Raw genomic sequence first — 18,899 nt, forward strand, 5'->3', positions numbered from 1 at the left:
CACTTGTTATCTCTTGTTTTTTGGATAAAAGCTGTACTAACAGAAATTAGGTGACCTACCTCATTGTGGTTTTGATTTACATTTCCTATGATTATTGATGTTGAGCACCTTTTCATGTACACGTTGGCCATTTGTATGTTGTTTTTGGAAAAATGTTTATACTATTCCTTTGCCCATTTTTTATTTTTATTTTTATTTTTTTTAAGATTTTATTTATTTATTTGACAGAGAGAGTGAGAGAGGGAACACAAGCAAGAGGAGTGTGAGAGGGAGAAGCAGGCTTCCTGCTGAGCAGGGAGCCCAACATGGGGCTTGATCCCAGGACCCTGGGATCATGACCTGAGCTGAAAGCAGAAGCTTAACGACTGAGCCGCCAAGGTGCCACTGTATGTCTGTTTTTATGCCAGTGCCATACCATTTTGATTACTATAGCTTTGAAATACAGTTTGAAATTAGAAAGTGTGATGTCTCCAGCTTTGTTCTTCTTTCTCTAGGTTGCTTAGGCTATTTAGGATCTTTTGTGATTTCATATGAACTTTGGGCTTTTTTTCTATTTCCTTAAAAAATGCTATTGGAATTTTGGTAGGGATTGCATTGATTCTATAAGTTGGTTTTTCTAGTATAGACATTTTAACAATATTAATTCTTCCTGTCCATGAACATGGGATATCTTTCCTTCCATTTATTTGTTTCTTCTTCAGTTTCTTTCATCACTGTTTTATAGTTTTCAGTGTACAGATCTTTCACCTCCTTGGTTAAATTTATTCTTACATATTTTATTGTTTTGGATACTATTGTAAATGGCACTTCTTTCCTTATTTTTCTTTCATATAGTTCATTGTTAGTATATAAAAATGAAGTTGACTTTTTTATGTTGATTTGTGTCCTGTGACCAGTAATATTCTAATAATTTTTTAGGGTTTTCTGTATATAATATGTCATCTGTAAACAGAGATAATTTCACTTCTTTCTTTCTGATTTGGATGCCTTTTATTTCTTTTTCTTGCCTAGTTGTTGCAATTAGGACTTCCAGTGCTATGTTGAGTAGAAGTGATGATAATAGGCACCTATATCTTGTTCCTGATTTTTTTTTTTTTAAAGATTTTATTTATTTATTCATGACAGACAGAGAGAGAGAGAGAGAGGCAGAGGGAGAAGCAGGCTCCCCGCAGAGCAGGGAGCCCGATGCGGGACTCGATCCCGGGACCCTGGGATCATGACCTGAGCCGAAGGCAGACGCTTAACCATCTGAGCCACCCAGGCGCCCCTTGTTCCTGATTTTAAAGAAAAGTTTTCAGTTTTTCACCATTTAATATGATGTTGGCTGTGGACTTGTCATATATAACTTTTATTATGTTGAAATATATTTCCTCTGTACTCAGTTTGTTGAGTTTTTATCATGAAACAGATGTTGACTTTTGTGCTTTGCTTTTTCTGCATCTGTTGAGATTATCATATGATCTTTAGCCTTCATTCTGTGAATGTGGTGTTAACACTGATTTGCATATGTTGAACCATCTTTATATCCCAGGGATAAATCCCTCTTGATTATGGTGTAGGATTTGATCTTTTCAGGTGTTGTTGAGTTCAGTTTGTTAGCATTTTGAGAATTTTTGCATCAATATGCATCAGGGATATTGGCCTGTAATTTTCCTTTCTTTTAGTGTCCTTATCTGGTTTTGGTATCAGAGTAATGTTAGCCTTGCAAAATGAATTTGAGAGTATTCATTCCTCTTCAATGTTTTGGAAGAGTTTGAGAAGGATTGGCATTAATTCTTCTTTAAATGTTTGGTAGAATTTACCAGTGAAGCCATCTGGTCCTGGGCTTTTTTGGCTGGGAGATATTTGATTACTGATTCAGTCTCCTTTGTTGTTATTGGCCTGTTCAGATTTTCGTTTTTTTCATTGACTTAGTCGTCGGTGATGGTTTGTTTCTAGGAGTTTATCCATTTCTTCTAGGTTGTCCAATTTGTTCGTGTATAATTGTTCATAGTAGCCTCTTATGATCCTTTGTATTTCTGTGGTACCAGTACCAGTTGTAATTTCTCCTCTTTCATTTATAATTTTATTAATTTGAGTCATTTTTCTTTTTTTTCGTGATTAGTCTAGCTAAAGATTGGTCAGTTTTGTTTATCTTTTCAAAAAACCAAGTCTAAGTTTTGTTTGTTCTTTTCTATTGATTTTTCATTCTTCATTTCTTTCTGCTCTATTCTATTTTCTTTCTTCTGCTAGCTTTGGACTCAGTTCCTTCCTTCCTTCCTTCCTTCCTTCCTTCCTTCCTTCCTCCCTCCCTCCCTCCCTCCCTCCCTCCCTCCCTCCCTCCCTCCCTTCCTTCCTTCCTTTTGTAATCTTTCTTTTTCCTTAATGTAGGCATTTATAGCTATAAATTTTCCAATTGGAACTGCTTTTTTATCATCTTGTAGGTTTTGGTTTGTTGTATTTCCATTTTAATTTGTTTCAAGATTTTTTTTTGATTTTCCTTTCTTCTTTGACCTATTGTTTGTTCAGGAGTGTATTGTCTATTTTCCCATATTTGTGAGAATCCCAGTTTCTCTCCTGATTTTGATTTCTTGTTTTATAGTTTTCATTGTGTTCAGAAAAGGTGTAATTTCAGTCTGCTTGAATTTGTTAAGATTTGTTTTGTGGCTTAACATATCTTTCTGGGAGAATGTTCTGTCTTGAGATGAATGTGTATTCTGCTGCTGTTGGATGGAACGTTCTGTATGTGTCTGTTACTGGTTGATCTATCCATTGTTAAGAGTAGAGTATCACAGTCCCTTATTATTGTATTGCTGTTTATTTTTTTTTTTTCAGTTGTGTTACTGCTTCTTTTACATATTTAGGTGCTCTGATGTTTAGATACATAAATATTTACACTTGTTATATCTTCTTGATGAGTTGATCCTTTATCATTATGTAATAACTTTTTTTTTTTTTTTCTCTTGTGACCATTTTGGACTTAAAGTCTATTTTATCTGATGTAATGGCAGCCACTTTTGCTCTCTCTTAACTACCATTTACTTGGGGTATCTTCTCCATCCCTTTCAGCTTATGTGTGCCCCATTAAGCTAACCTGAGTTCCTTGTAGGCAGCATGTCGTTGGATTTTTAAAATCCATCCAGCTTCTCTAGGACTTCTGATTGGAGAATTTAATCCATTTACATTTAGTATTTGTTGATAGGTAAGGACTTTGTTGCTATTTTGTTAATTGCTTTTTGACTCTTATAGTTCCATTTTTCTCTCTTCCTTTGTGATTTGATGAGTTTTTGTGATGACATGCTTTGATTTGTTTCTCTTAACTTTTTTATATACCTACCACAGGTTCTTCTGTTGTTGTTACCACGAGACTGACATAAAATATCTTAGAACAACCGTTTTGAAGTTGGTAACAACCTAAAACTCTGTAGTTCTACATTTCTCCCTCTCACATTTAGATTATTGATACTACATTTTATATCTTTTTAATTATTGTAGTTATAGTTATTTTTGGTATGTTCATTTTTTAACTTTTATACAAGAGTTGAAAGTGATTTGCATACTACCTTTGCAGTATTAGAGAATCTTACTTTGTATATTGCTGGTGAGTTTTATACATTCCTATATTTTCTTTATACATTCCTGTATTTCCTTTATTAGAGAATCTTACTTTGTATATTTATCTTTGCTGGTGAGTTTTATACATTCCTATATTTTCACATTATTAATTAGCATCCTTTCATTTCAGCTTTAAGAATTCTCTTTAGCATTTCTTTTAAGTCTTATGTAGGGGTGGTGAATTTTCTCAGCTTTTTTTTATTTGGGAAAGTCTTTATTTCTCTTTCATTTCTTTCTTTTTTAAAAGATTATTTGAGAGCAAGAGAGAGAGAGGGAGGGAGTGCATGAGCAGGGGGTAGGGGCAGAGGGAGAAGCAGACTCCCTGATGAACTGGGAACTTGATCCCAGGACCCTGGCCTCATGACCTGAGCCGGATGCAGATGCTTAACTGACTGAGTCGCCCAGGTGCCCCCTCCTTCATTTCTGAAGGGCAGTTTTGCTGGGTATAGTATTCTCAGTTGGCAGTTTTTTCTTTCAATATTTTGACTATATCATCCCACTCTCTCCTGGCTTGCAAGATTTCTGCCAAGAAATTTTTTTATAGACTTAATGGGGGTTCGCTTGTATGGTGAGTTGTTTTCTCTTGCTGCTTTCAAATTTTTCTTTGTCTTTGACTTTTGATAACTTAATTAAAATGTGTCTCAGTGTAGCCCTTTTTGGGCTCAACCTGTTTAGGGACTCTAGGGCTTCCTGAGTCTTAATGTCCATTTGTTTCCCCAAATTTGGGATGTTTTCAGCCATTATTTCTTTAAATAGACTTTTGGTCTTCTTCTCTATTTTCTCCTTTTGTGATTCCCATAATGTGTATGTTGTTTGTGTGGTGTCTTAGGAGTCCTGTACCTTTCTTCACTCTTTATCATTCTTTTCTTCTTTTGCTTCTCTGACTGGATGATTTCAAATGACCTGTCTTTGTGTTCATGGATTCTTTCTTCTTGGTGAAGTCTGCTGTTGAAGAGTTCTATTGAATTTTTCAGTTAAGTTATTTTCTTCAGGACAAGAATTTGTTTTTAAAATGATTTTTATTTCTTCTTGAACTTACTTTATTCACGTATTTTCCTCCTATTTTTGCTTGTCTATCTGGGTTTTCTTGTAGTTCATAGAACTTATTTAAGAGGATTATTCTGAATTCTTTGTCATTTAGTTCAGCTCTGTTTCTTCATGGTCAGTTATTGGAACTTTATTGATTTCCTTGGGTAGTGTCACGTATACCTGATTCTTCTTGATCTTTCTGTTCTTGCATTGGTATCTGTGCATTTGAAGAAGTGGTCTCCTCTTCCAGTATTTACAGGTTCACTTTGGAAGGGAAAGATTTTCTTCAGTCAGCCCAGCCTGGGATTCTGGATGGGTCATCTGGTACTGTCCACTGGCAGGCAGCATTTCCTTTCTGGGTGTTTGGTTGGGTGGGGCCACTGCCTGTGCTCTGAAGTTGAGAGGGGTCCACTGGCTGGGTTCTACTGTCAAATGAGTCTACATTTAGGGGGGCTGCTACATTTAGTGGGGCTGCTACATTTAGTGGGGCTGCTGACTGGGTTCTGTGATCAGGTGGGGCCATTGCCTGGGCTCCATAATCTCCTCTGGTTGGGTAGAGGCTGTACGCCCTGGCTGAGTGATGTAGCTAGTTGAACTCTGTGATTGGGTGGGGCCACAGGTTAGGTCCTTAATCAACCGTGATTGGGTGGGTCCCTAGACTGTGCTCCCTGGCCAAGTGCCAGTCTTTGCTTCCTGCTTGGTAGGATTTTTTTGAATTAGCTCTGATTTTGACTTTCTCCTTGATTGTTCAAGCTATTGAAAACTATGGGAGTTACAGTATTTTATTATTCCTAGGCTATATCTTACAGCTTATCTCTTTCACTTGGACACCATAAGAAAATTCTTTCTTTGTGCCTTGAGAAAATATTCTTATAGGTATCATGAAAAAGAGTTCTAGATTAGAAATTAGGCAGTCCTGACTCTAATCCCTTGAATTACTGGATTATATGGGTGTGCATTTATACTTTTGATACATTTTTACAAATTGTCCTCGTATTTGGTATGTTAATTTACATGTTCTTTCAGTACAATGAGAATATCCATTGCTTTAGTACCTTGCCAAGATAGTATATCATAACTTTTGGTCTTTGCAAATATGATAGGTACAAAAACATTGTCACAGTATAGTTTTATGTATTCTTTGTTCATGCATTGTTTACAGGTGTGTTACTTAATTTTCAAATTTTAAGGATTTTTAAACATATGCCTCTTATTGATTTCCAGTTTGATTCCTTTGTGGTCCGTGAACATAGTTTTTGTAATTTTAATTTAAAATGCTTCAGTACTGTAAAGTTGGTAAGATCCATATTCATTATGGATCCATAAGATCTGTATCATTCTTTGATATTTTCTGCTTGTCAGTATTGAAAAGCCATCAGTAGGTCTGAACTAATTTCAGTGCTGGCCATAAGGCTGGTTCGATTGTGTGTAGGCAGTTGTGTCCTACTGAGGGAGTATATGGTCAGCTTGCTATCATTACATAATACCACAGACTGGGCAACTTAAACAACAGAAATTTATTTTTCATGGTTCTGGAGGCTGGAAGTCCAAGATCTAGGTGCTGGCAGGTTTTGTTTCTCCTGAGGCTTCTCCCCTTGGCCTGAAGGTGACTGCCTTCTCCCTGTATTTTCACATGGTCTTTCCTCTGAGTACCCGTGTATCCCTCATATCTCTTTTCCTTCTTATAAGGATACCACTTGTATTGGATTAGGGCCCCACCCTATGACCTCACTTAACCTTACTTACTTCCTCAAAGGTCCTATCTCCAACTATGGTCACACTGGGGGTTAGGGCTTTAAAAAAATTTTTTTTTAAAGATTTATTTATTTTAGAGAGAGAGAGAGAGTGTGTGTGTGTACAGAGTGGGGGGAAGGGTGGAGGGGAGAGAGAATCTCAGGCAGACTCCCTGCTGAGTACAGAGCCTGACATGGGGCTCGATCTCACAACCCTGAGATCACGACCTGAGCCGAAACCGAGTCGGATGCTCAACTGACTGAGCCACCCAGGTGCCCCTGGGGGTTAGGGCTTCAGTGTATGAGTTTTCAAGGGCCACAGTTCAGTAAGAGAAGAGGGGATGGAGAGTGGGTATATTAACATGTATGTTGATAAACATATAAATGTATACAGTGTAGATCATTTGCAAAGGTCTGTATGTTTGACTATATAATTATGTGAGTTAATAACATCCCAGTGCTTTTTAAACATGGAAAAAGGACTTTACTGGGACATATTTTATGAAGAATGGAATGAGCATCCAGCTGTTTTAGGGTACAGTGTTCTATTGTCAGTTAAGTCTGGATTGTTGATAGTGTTTTCAGTAGTTATCTATCACTGTGTAACAGATCACTCTGAAACTTAGAAGCTTAAAACAACAAACATTTATTATCTCATAGTTTCTGTGGACCAGGGATTTGGAAATGGCTTACCTAGGTGGTTCTGGCATAGCATCTTATGGGGTTGTAGTAAAGATACTGGCTGGGGTTATATTCTCCTGAAGGCTTGCTGGGACTTGAAGATCAACTTCTAAGGTGGGTCACTCACATGGCTGTTGACAGGAAGATCCGTTCCTGCCATGTGGGCTTATCATAAGGTTGTTTGAAAAACTTCCTTTAATATTTCTAATAGTGCAGGTATGATGGTAACGAATTCTCAGATTTTTCTTTCTTTTTTTTAAGGGTTAATGCATCTTTAAAAAAGAAATTTATTTTATTGTTATGTTAATCACCATACATCATTAGTTTTTGATGTAGTGTTCCATGATTCATTGTTTGCGTATAACACCCAGTGCTCCATTCAATACTTGCCCTCTTGAATACCCATCACCAGGCTAAGCCATCCCCCCACCTTCTCCCCTCTAGGACCCTCAGTTTGTTTCTCAGAGTCCATAGTCTCTAATGGTTCCTCTCCCCCTTTGATTTACCCCCTTCATTTTTCCCTTCCTACTATCTTTTTTTTTTTTTAACATATAATGTATTATTTGTTACAGAGGTACAGGTCTGTGATTCAACAGTCTTACACAATTCACAGTGCTCACCATAGTACATACCCTCCCCAATGTCTATCACCCAACCACCCCATCCCTCCCACCCCCCACCACTCCAGCAATCCTCAGTTTGTTTCCTGAGATAAAGAATTCCTCATATCTTTGAGATCATATGATAAATGTCTTTCTCTGACTTATTTTGCTTAGCATAATACCCTCTAGTTACATCCACATTGTTGCAAATGGCAAGATTTCATTTTTTTTGATGGCTGCATAATATTCCATTGTATATATAAACACAACATCTTCTTTATCCATTCATTTGTTGATGGACATCTTGGCTGTTTGATAGTTTGGCTATTGTGGACATTGCTGCTATAAACATTGGGATGCATGTACCCCTTTGGATCACTACATTTGTATCTTTGGGGTAAATACCCAGTAGTGCAATTGCTGGGTCTAATGGTAGCTCTATTTTCAACTTTTTGAGAAACCTCAATACTGTTTTCCAGAGTGGCTGCACCAGCTGGCATTCCCACCAACAGTGTAGGTTTCTTTCTCCACATCCTCCCCAACATCTGTCATTTCCTGACTTGTTAATTTTAGCCATTCTGACTGGTGTGAGGTGGTATATCACTGAGGTTTTGATTTGGATTTCCCTGATGCCGAGCGATGTTGAGCACTTTTTCATGTGTCTCTTGGCCATGTGGATGTTTTCTGCCCATGTCTTGATTGGATTATTTGTTCTTCAGGTGTTGAGTTTGATAAGTTCTTTTTTTTTTTTTTAATTTAATTTATTTATTTGACAGAGAGAGAGACAGCGAGAGCAGGAACACAAGCAGGGGGAGTAGAAGAGGGAGAAGCAGGCTTCCCGCTGAGCGGGGAGCCCGATGTGGGGCTTGATCCCAGGACCCTGGGATCATGACCTGAGCCGAAGGCAGACGCTTAACGACTGAGCCACCCAGGCGCCCGAGTTTGATAAGTTCTTTATAGGTTTTGGATACTAGCCCTTTATTTGATATGTCATTTGTAAATATCTTCTCCCATTCTGTCCGGTGTCTTTTGGTTTTGTTGACTGTTTCCTTTGCTGTGCAAAAGCTTTTTATCTTGATGAAGTCCCAAAGGTTCATTTTTTTTTTTTTAGGTTGCCTCTTTATTTTATTGATTGTTTCTTTTGCTGTGCAGAAGCTTTTTTTTTTTATGTTATGTTAATCACCATACATTACATCATTAGTTTTTAATGTAGTGTTCCATGATTCATTATTTGCATATAACACCCAGTGCTCCATGCAGAACGTGCCCTCTTTAATACCCATCACCAGGCTAACCCATCCTCCCACCCCCCTCCCCTCTAGAACCCTCACTTTGTTTTACAGAGTCCATCGTCTCTCATGGTTCATCTCCCCCTCCGATTTCCCCCCCTTCATTCTTCCCTTCTTGCTATCTTTTTTTCTTTTTTTTTTTTTTTAACATATAATGTATTATTTGTTTTAGAGGTACAGATCTGTGATTCAACAGTCTTACACAATTCATAGCGCTCACCATAGCACATACCCTCCCCAATGTCTATCACCCAGCCGCCCAATCCCTCCCACCCCTCACCACTCCAGCAACCCTCAGTTTGTTTCCTGAGATTAAGAATTCCTCATATCAGTGAGGTCATATGATACATGTCTTTCTCTGATTGACTTATTTCGCTCAGCATAACACCCTCCAGTTCCATCCACATCATTGGAAATGGCAAGATTTCATTCCTTTTGATGGCTGCATAATACTCCATTGCATATATATACCACATCTTCTTTATCTGTTCATCTGTTGGTGGACATCTTGGCCCTTTCCACAACTTGCTATTGTGGACGTTGCTGCTATAAACATTGGGGTGCACGAACCCCTTCGGATCCCTACATTTGTATCTTGGGGTAAATACCCAGTAGTGCAATTGCTGGGTCGTATGGTAGCTCTATTTTAAACTTTTTGAAGAACCTCCATATTGTTTTCCAGAGTGGCTGCACCAGCTGGCATTCCCACCAAGAGTGTAGGAAGGTTCCCCTTTCTCCACATCCCTGCCAACATTCTGTCATTTCCTGACTTACTGATTTTAGCCATTCTGACTGGTGTGAGGTGATATCTCATTGAGGTTTTGATTTGGATTTCCCTGATACCGAGCAATGTTGAGCACTTTTTCATGTGTCTGTTGGCCATTTGGATGTCTTCTTTGGAGAAATGTCTGTTCATGTCTTCTGCCCATTTCTTGATTGGATTATTTGTTCTTTGGTCATTGAGTTTGGTAAGTCCTTTATAGATTTTGGATACTAGCCCTTTATTTGATATGTCATTTGCAAATATCTTCTCCCATTCTGTTTGTTGTCTTTTGGTTTTGTTGACTGTTTCCTTTGCTGTGCAAAAGCTTTTTATCTTGATGAAGTCCCAATAGTTCATTTTTGCCCTTGCTTCCCTTGCCTTTGGCGATGTTTCTAGGAAGAAGTTGTTGTGGCTAAGGTTGAAGCGGTTGCTACCTGTGTTCTCCTCAAGGATTTTGATGGATTCCTGTCTCACATTTAGGTCTTTCATCCATTTTGAGTCTATTTTTGTGTGTGGTGTAAGGAAACGGTCCAGTTTCATTCTTCTGCATGTGGCTGTCCAATTTTCCCAACACCATTTGTTGAAGAGGCTGTCTTTTTTCCATTGGACATTCTTTCCTGCTTTGTCGAAGATTAGTTGACGGCAGAGTTGAGGGTCCATTTTTGGGCTCTCTATTCTGTTCCATTGATCTATGTGTCTGTTTTTGAAGCTGCACACTTTTTTTTGGCAATTTTCTCTCAGTTATATTTCAATTTTTGAGAGCTGAGGTAAGATAAAATTTGGAGAGGTCATTTTATTAACTTTCTGTAGTTCTATTCAACCTTTCTATTACTGCCAAAATATCCTGTTCCACTAAGGAATATTTAGTCTTCTTAATCATTCAAAACTATTGGATTCCTTGAAGAAAGTATTTGTCATCCATGAGCTGCTATTGTGAACACATTACTTCCTGCCTATTTTTTTTTTCTTCTGAGCCTTACTAGTTGTCTAGAAAGGCCTCTCCCTGTTCACTTGTGCAGAGATCTTTAGTACCTGTTTATATATATTTGCATTTGTCAGACCTCTTGACAACATACCTATAGGGCTTTGCATGCTCAACCTAGCTCCTTCATGTCATTTGGTCTGTAGCCTAAATACCACCTTTTCAGAAAGGCCTTCCATTTCAAACCCATTATATAAATCATGCTGTCAGATTATTTTTGTAGAACTTATTATTCATATTTAATTTTTGTTTCTCTCTCTCTCCTTCTACCGCACTCCCCCAGTCGAAAGTTAGCTCCATGAGAGCAAGGCCCCTGTATTGCTGGGGCCTAAGTCCCAGGCATATAGTGGTTCTTCGAAACGTGGTTGAAAAGCAGGTGTTAAGTGGGTGTCAGGTTCTTTTCTGTTGTTCACAAGAAGTATGGTTATTCTTTACCTGAATGCCCTTGAAATCATTTTGGTGTTCTATTATTAGATTTAGTCTTTGTTTCCTCAAGTCTTTATTGAACACTTGCTATGTAATATGTAAGATGCTTTAGTTCCCACACTATGTTCAGCCTGGAATAAAAAAACCAATTTTGTTTGTCGATCTTATCATATGTTATACCCATACTGCATAGTCCTACGTTATTTAAACTAGCTCACAGAGCTTGGTTCTTCAGTCTTTTGGCTATTAATTTTTTCAATCACCAGCCACCTGATATACTCCTGTAATCCCAGTCCCTAGGTTGCTTAGACCACTCTTGTTCCTTGGGCATAGTTTCAGATTGAAATTTCACTCTTTGATGCCAGTTGACACTGTTCAAATTATTCTTCACTCTCTGCCCCTTAGCACTTTTGAGTTCATTTCTTTTCTACATGGAAAGTATCTAAGAGAGCTTTCTGTGCACTTCTTTATCTAATCCTTTCTCCTTTCCTGCTTTTCAGCTGTCATGCTTTTCATTGCATCCTTTAGCGTACGTGTTCCCATTCTTCTGGCATTCCTTTCATCTATTTTTTTATCCTTCGTATTTATGCTTCTAGGTAGTGTAATTAAATTATTTTCAATCACATATGCAGGTTTAAAAATTTTTTTTAATTTTAAAGCCTTTTAAAGTAGAAACGTTAACTTGATTTTGCTTAGATTTTGTGTGTCACAGCTGAAAGAAGCTCTTTAATTCACATTTACCTTTATGAAGCAGGTACTTGAGTCTGGTGCCTTAGACCACTTAGCCATCCTGACACGACTATATTTACCTTTATTTTTATTTATTTTTTAAGAAAGATTTATTTATTTATGTATTTATTTAGAGACAGCATGAGCAGGGTGAGGGGCAGAGAGTGAGGGAGAGAAACAGATTCTGCACTGAGTGCAGAACCCGATGCAGGACTTGATCTCATGACCTGAGCCAAAATCAAGAGTCAGACAGTTAACCGACTGAGCCATCCAGGCAGGCACCCCACCATATTTACCTTTAAATAAAGGTTTGGACCTTAAGATATAATACTTCTTAACCTGTTTCATAATATGATAGATGTGGAAATGTTTGGATGGGGCACAGAAGCAACTGAGGAGGCTGCTCAGACCCTGCCCATCCCAGGGCTGAGGAAATTTGTATCTCTGCACTGTAATCTATTGACCTAACATTTGGAAGTTCTGCCTTAAGGATAGATAGACTTAGGCAGTGTGTGAACACTCCGAATGCTTTATTTTTTGTGTTTGTATATATTTTTCTTAAGAAAGAGTTATAACTTTCATTAGATTCTCAAAGGGGTCTATGAACCCAGAAAGGTTAAGAATTAATGCTTTAAATTGTGGAACTAAAGCCAAATGAATGGCATAACTTATTGTTTGCTTTTAGTGTGAATTTTTTCCTTTTGATTACAAAGTTATGCATATGTTTGTTATACAAAATTCAAAATTATAGGTAGAGTTAATGTAGAAACTAAAGTATGCTATATCATATTCCTGGTTAATTTCTACCAATTTGGTATACATGTATTTGGTATAAATATTTTTTTCTTACATATATTAACATTTTCCTTCCTATTCTTTCTCCAAAATTTTACTTACAAAGATAGTACTATATATACTATTATGTGTTTTCTCACTTAATTTATCTTAGATATGATTCTGCTTCAGTACTTGTTGATCTACCTCATTCTTCTTAACAAAGTATTTTATGTATCTACCATATTTTGGTTAACCTTTATTACTGAACACATGAGCTGTTTCTAGCTTTTGCATTGTAAACTGTGCCATAATGAACATTTCTGTAGATGCAGTCTTGAAAATTTAGGAGCAATTCTGTATAATTCCTAGAAATAGTGGGGTGTGAACACTTATTAAAGTTTTTTAAATTAAGTTTTAATTTTAATTCCAGAATAGTTAACGTGTGGTGGTATAATAGTTTCAGGTGTACAATGTAGTGATTCAACACTTCCATGTAACAGCCGGTGCTCATCACAAGGAGTATACTCTTTAATCCTCATCCTCTATTTCACTGATCCCTGCAGCCGCCTCCCCTCTGGTAGCCATCAGTGTGTTCTCCATTGTTAAGAGTCTTTTCTTGGTTTGTCTCTCTTTTTCTTTTTTTAAATTTCCTTCGCTCATTTGCTTTTGAGCACTTAAAGTTTTAATAGATATTGCTAAAACATCACCAAAAACTGGATTTATTTACACTTCATGCATATGATAACAGAAATTTCTGAGTGTGCTTTCCAACAATGAATTAGTAAAGTGAATCTTAACCAGTCCTCAAGGTGAAAAAGCTTTGTTGTATTATCAATATTTTCAAACATAGACAAATGTAAATGCAAGAGGGCATTGAACCTCCATATACCCATCACTGGATTCAACATTTATCAGGATTTTTGCCACATTTGCTTCATTTGTCCTTTTTTCTCTTTTGCTGAAGTATTTTGAAGGAAATCCTAAACATTGTCATCTCACCCTGACATGCTTCAGTATTTATCTTTAAAAAAATGCAAATATTTACTTCCTTTTAAAAAATTTTTAGGTCTTTAGTACAGAAAATTTCACACATACATAAAAGCAGTGCACATAATAAACCCAACTACTATGATTTTTTATTAGGGGAAAAACTCCTTCAGTGACATTTTAAATTTAAAGACCAATTAAAACTACATTCTTTTGACTCGGTGCCTTAAAAATCTGAAGGGAGTACTTTATTGTCTTTGATATTGGCCCACGTTCTATTTAATGTGCATAACATAGTGAATCCCCCTGTATCCATCTCCCAGTTTCAACAATTAACAACTCATAGTTGGTCTTGGTATACTCCTACCTATTTCAGTTTAGCCCACCAGATTATTTTGAATCAAGTTCCATACATTAAAGCATTTCATTTGTAAGTATTTATATAGCCATATCTAAAAGATAAGGCTTCATTTTTCAGTGATAACTGCAGTGCTGCTACCAGCATACCTATACAAAATAATATCATAAAATACCTGTGAATGTTCTTACATAACCACAATGCCATTATCACACCTAATGAAATTGTTTAATAAACTATCACCCAGTTCATAATTAGATTTCCCTGGTTGTCTAAAAAAAATACCTTTTTAAAGTTGGTTTGTTACAATCCGTTCACACATTGTATTTATTGGGTCTCTCAAGCTTTTTTAAACCTAGAGTGGTCCTTCTACCTCCTTTTTCCTTTTGCCACTGACAGGTTGCAGAAATTGAGTCGGTTGTCCTGTGTAATGGTCTGCATTCATGATTTATCTGTTTGCTTTTTTGTGGTGTTTTTAACTTCTTCCTTTAGCACCTATACTTCTTATAAATGGAAGTCAGCTCTTGAGACTTGGTGTCGAATTCAGCATGTTTGGTAAGAACACTTCCTAAATGGTGCTGTGTGCTTCACAAACATCACAGTGTCTGATTTTTTTTACTTCGCGTTATACTAAGATTGATAAGGATGTGACCGTCTGATCTCAAGTGGAAAATTTCCCCATAAGCCTTTCTCTAAATCCATCACAAAATGGTCAATTCTAGTTACTCATTTTTTATTTTATTTTTTATTATTTTATTTTATTTTTTAAAAGATTTTATTTATTCATTGGAGACACAGAGATACAGAGAGAGAGAGAGAGAAAGCATGAGCAGGGAGAGAGGCAGAGGGAGAGGGAGAAGCAGGCTCCTCGCTGAGCCAGGAGCTCGATGTGGGGCTCCATCCCAGGACCCTGGGATCATGACCTGAGCTGAAGGCAGACGCTTAACCATCTGAGCCACCCAGGTGCCCCTATTTTATTATTTTTTAAATTCTGATGGGCTCTCTGGCACTTTAGGGGATTCCTTGTTATATTTGGAAGCTTTTCCTTCCTTCCTTCCTTCCTTCCTTCCTTCCTTCCTTCCTTCCTTCCTTCCTTCCTTCCTTCCTTCCTTCCTTCCCTCCCTCCCTCCCTCCCTCCCTCCCTCCCTCCCTCCTTCCTTCCTTCCTTCCTTCCTTCCTTCCAAAAAATTTTATTTATTTATTTGACAGAGAGAGAGAGCACAAGCAGGGGGAGTGGCAGAGGGAGAGGGAGAAGCAGGCTCCCCGCTGAGCTAGGAGCCCAATGAGGGACTTGATCCCAGGACCCTGGGATCATGACCTGAGCAGAAGGCAGACACTTAATCAACTGAGCCACCCAGGCGCCCCTCATTTTTTATTTTAATAAAATTCATTGCTTTGGTTATTAGTCAACTCGAGCATCTTTTCGTGTTTATTGGCCATTCAGTAATTTTTTTTGTGACTTGTTCATGACCTTGGCTGATTTTTCTATTGAATTGGTTTTTTTTCTTTTTCTTTTTCTTATCCATTTTCAAGTGTTCATTATCAAAGATATTAATCTTTTATCTGTTTTACCTCTTGTAAATGTTTTTTTCAATTTGTAATTGTCTTCTGTATAGAAGCTTGATTTATGTAGTCAATTTTTATCTTACAGTTATGGCTTTGGTTTAAAGTTTTACTTAGTTACACTTTCTACACTTTGAAGTAATGGTGGGGGAATAGTTTATTTTTTCCTGGTACCTTTTTTCACTTTTGATTTGTATGGAATATATTTTGTATATGGTGTAAGATGAAAATAAAATTTACTTTCTGCATAAAAATAATCAGTTGTTCTAAAGCAATTTATTGAAAGTCTTCTTCCTTCCACATTGAATTGATATGCCATATTTATACTATTTTCACAAATTTATGTAGTCTCTTTCTAGAGTCTGTTGTGGTCCACTGAAGATATTGTATTACCACAGATTTTTAATTATAATAGCTTTGTACTACATTTTAAGGTCTAAGTCACTGTCAGTAATCATTTTTTTCCCCCGAGCTTTTTTTTTTTTTTTTTAAAGATTTTATTTATTTATTTGAAACAGAGAGAATGAGAGAGAGAGACCACATGAGAGGGGGGAGGGTCAGAGGCAGAAGCAGGCTCCCTGCCCAGCAGGGAGCCTGATGCGGGACTCGATCCAGGGACTCCAGGATCATGACCTGAGCCGAAGGCAGTCGCTTAACCAACTGAGCCACCCAGGCGCCCTTTCCCCCGAGTTTTACTGATTTTTTTTTTTCACACATATGCTCTTCTATTGGAACTTCAGAATTAGTTTGTGATTAGTCTTATTGTGATTTAACTAACGGCATTAAGCTTGGTGGAACTGACTTTTAAAAAAATAAAACTGGTTTTTCCATTTGAGAATGTAGTTTTTCTCTATTCAGATCTTTTATGTTTTTTAGGTAAGATAGTTCCTGCACTCTTCCTAATAAGTTTGTTTCTGGGCATTTTATGTTTAGTGTGGTTATTTTGTATTGCCACGAAATATCTTACTTGTGATTATTTGGATTGTGAATACAGGATAGTTTGCTTCATTTTTGTTCAGGTATACCAATCATACTTTAAAATAAGTATAAACAAGATTAAAAGAAATGTATATACTTATGTGTACTATTTAAAAATTTTTCAAATAAGCTTTAAGTATTTCTGTCACTTACATATTCATTAATACAATAAATTAGAAATAGTTAAGGAATAGAAAATGTGAATTCTTAGGAAATAATCATTTTCTACTAAATGGTTTATAAAGGGTAGAAGTAATAAAGTAATATGTGAAAGTAATAAATTGCAGTTAAAAAATATTAAATCCTGTAATGAGATTTTCTTTTTGTATTCTAGTTGGCACCTAACTAGTATGGTCTTTTCTTAGGAGGAAATCCTCCTCAGGCACATATTTTATTTAAGGACTGATTAAAACTATAGTCTTTTAACTTGGTACCTTAAGATCGTAGAGGAGGAATAAATCAGCTTTGATATTGTCCTGCATTCTGTTTATGGATATTGTATATAGAGGTAATATGTTCCTGGCAGATTAGACATCACTGTTAATTTTTTTCTTTTTCATATTACAGGTTTTGCAAAAGACATCAAATTAAATCAAGTTCAAATATTCCCTGTGTCCCCAAAGACTTACTGATGATGTCTGAATTTGTTCTTCCAAGATTTATTTTTTGTCTTATTCAGTACTTAAGAGAAGGCTATAATGAACCAGGTATGTTTAATCTACTTTTTGTTAGTACTCTTTTTAAGTTCCCTATTAACACGGTTTAGCATTAATAACAAGGTGAATTTTTTCAGATACCATTTTTTTGCTTAACTTGTTTTATGATATGACTATGAAATACAGAGACTAAATAAAAACATACTTTAGTATACATCAATTACATGACCTGATAGGTACCTTGTAGTAGCACAGTTTGGGACTTTCTGCTCCTGGGATCATAGATGCTTAGGATCAAACTTACTTGGCCTTTAGCAGATGAGGAAATAATCATTTTATGGGGTTAAAGTGACTTTATTTACAATTATATTATGATAGAACAGAATTAAGAAGTCCTGGAAATGTGTGAATTTAACTTAGAGTTTTAGAAGCTAAACTACTCTTTCACCATCTCTCTCTCCTTTTTTTTTTTTTTTGTAGATGTCTCTATATTTTTATTCCTCTCCGTATATAGCAACGTATGAGAGAGTCAAATTATTCACTCCCATATTACAGGTAGAATGTATGGGGGTAAGCATCATGATATTATTGAAAAGAAAAAAGAAACATGCAAATTATAGATAATCTTCTTGCCTTTTAAGATTTAGTCACCATCTTGATTAATATACTTCAGTTAAATATTTTGGATTTAGATATTATCTGTTAAAGTTGTCAGTCTGACATTGTGAATTACAGATACCAATTAGTGTGGTATGAAACAAATTTATTAACTTTTTCTGATCTTTTACCTTTTTGATGATACTTGTATTTTTATCATTTAAAGGACTGCATCTTGAATTACTTTTAGAGGTTTTAAATTATTTATTTACTATAAATAATCTTAAATCCAGTTTGAAACTATGGCACACATTTTTATCTATCCCCCCATCATTGAAGTGTGAAGAAACATATAGCATCTTCATCATTTTTTTTTTTTTAATATTTTATTTATTTATTTGACAGAGAGAGACACAGTGACAGAGGGAACACAAGCAGGGGGAAGTGGGAGAGGGATAAGCAGGCTTCCCACATAGCGGGGAGCCCAGTGTGGGGCTCAATCCCAGGACCCTGGGATTATGACCTGAGGCGAAGGCAGATACTTAATGACTGAGCCACCCAGGCGCCCCGAATCTTCATCATTTTTAAAAGTACCATGTTATTCTCTGAAGGGAGGGAAATCGGAGGGGGAGACAAACCATGAGAGACGATGGACTCTGAGAAACAAACAGGGTTCTAGAGGGGAGGGGGGAGGGAGGATGGGTTAGCCTGATGATGGGTATTAAGGAGGGCACGTATTGAATGGAGCACTGGGTGTTACACGCAAACAATGAATCATGGAACACTACATCAAAAGCTAATGATGTAATGTATGGTGATTAACATAACAATAAAAAAGTAAAAAAAAATAAAAGTACCATCTTATTCTCATTGTGAGCAAACACTTATACTTCTTATTTCTACATTTTAAGCAAAATATACAATTCTTTGTTAACAACTTCCACTCCTCTCAAGTATGTCTTAAAATACAGGAAGAAATATTTTGATTCAGCCCCAAACTACTCTCTCTTTGGAATGAAGGAACTAGAGACCAGCTAGGTTATTGAACTTGCCTTTGTGCTATTTCTCATATACTAGTTAACAGAGTTTTTGGAAATTTACATTTTGTATTATAAGTGTCCTATTTTAGAAAGGTAATAAATAGAAATCCTTTAT

The 18,899-nt window shown here is 36.6% G+C and overlaps 1 protein-coding gene across 9 annotated transcripts in view; it reads left to right on the forward strand.

The window, feature by feature from the left end:
• Window positions 1-18,899, forward strand: part of UBR3 (ubiquitin protein ligase E3 component n-recognin 3) — a 224,860-nt gene that overhangs the window by 10,886 nt on the left and 195,075 nt on the right. For all 9 annotated transcript variants that reach the window (XM_064586669.1, XM_064586668.1, XM_064586662.1 and 6 more), the window contains exon 2: window positions 17,059-17,198. In XM_064586669.1, coding sequence (XP_064442739.1) covers window positions 17,059-17,198 — 140 coding nt within the window. The remainder of the gene's footprint in view (window positions 1-17,058; window positions 17,199-18,899) is intronic.

The sequence above is a fragment of the Mirounga angustirostris genome, unplaced genomic scaffold (assembly GCF_029215605.1).
Source record: "Mirounga angustirostris isolate CCGP_5_RB_7025 unplaced genomic scaffold, mMirAng1.0.hap1 SCAF_3, whole genome shotgun sequence".
In the NCBI taxonomy this organism is placed as follows: domain Eukaryota; kingdom Metazoa; phylum Chordata; class Mammalia; order Carnivora; family Phocidae; genus Mirounga; species Mirounga angustirostris.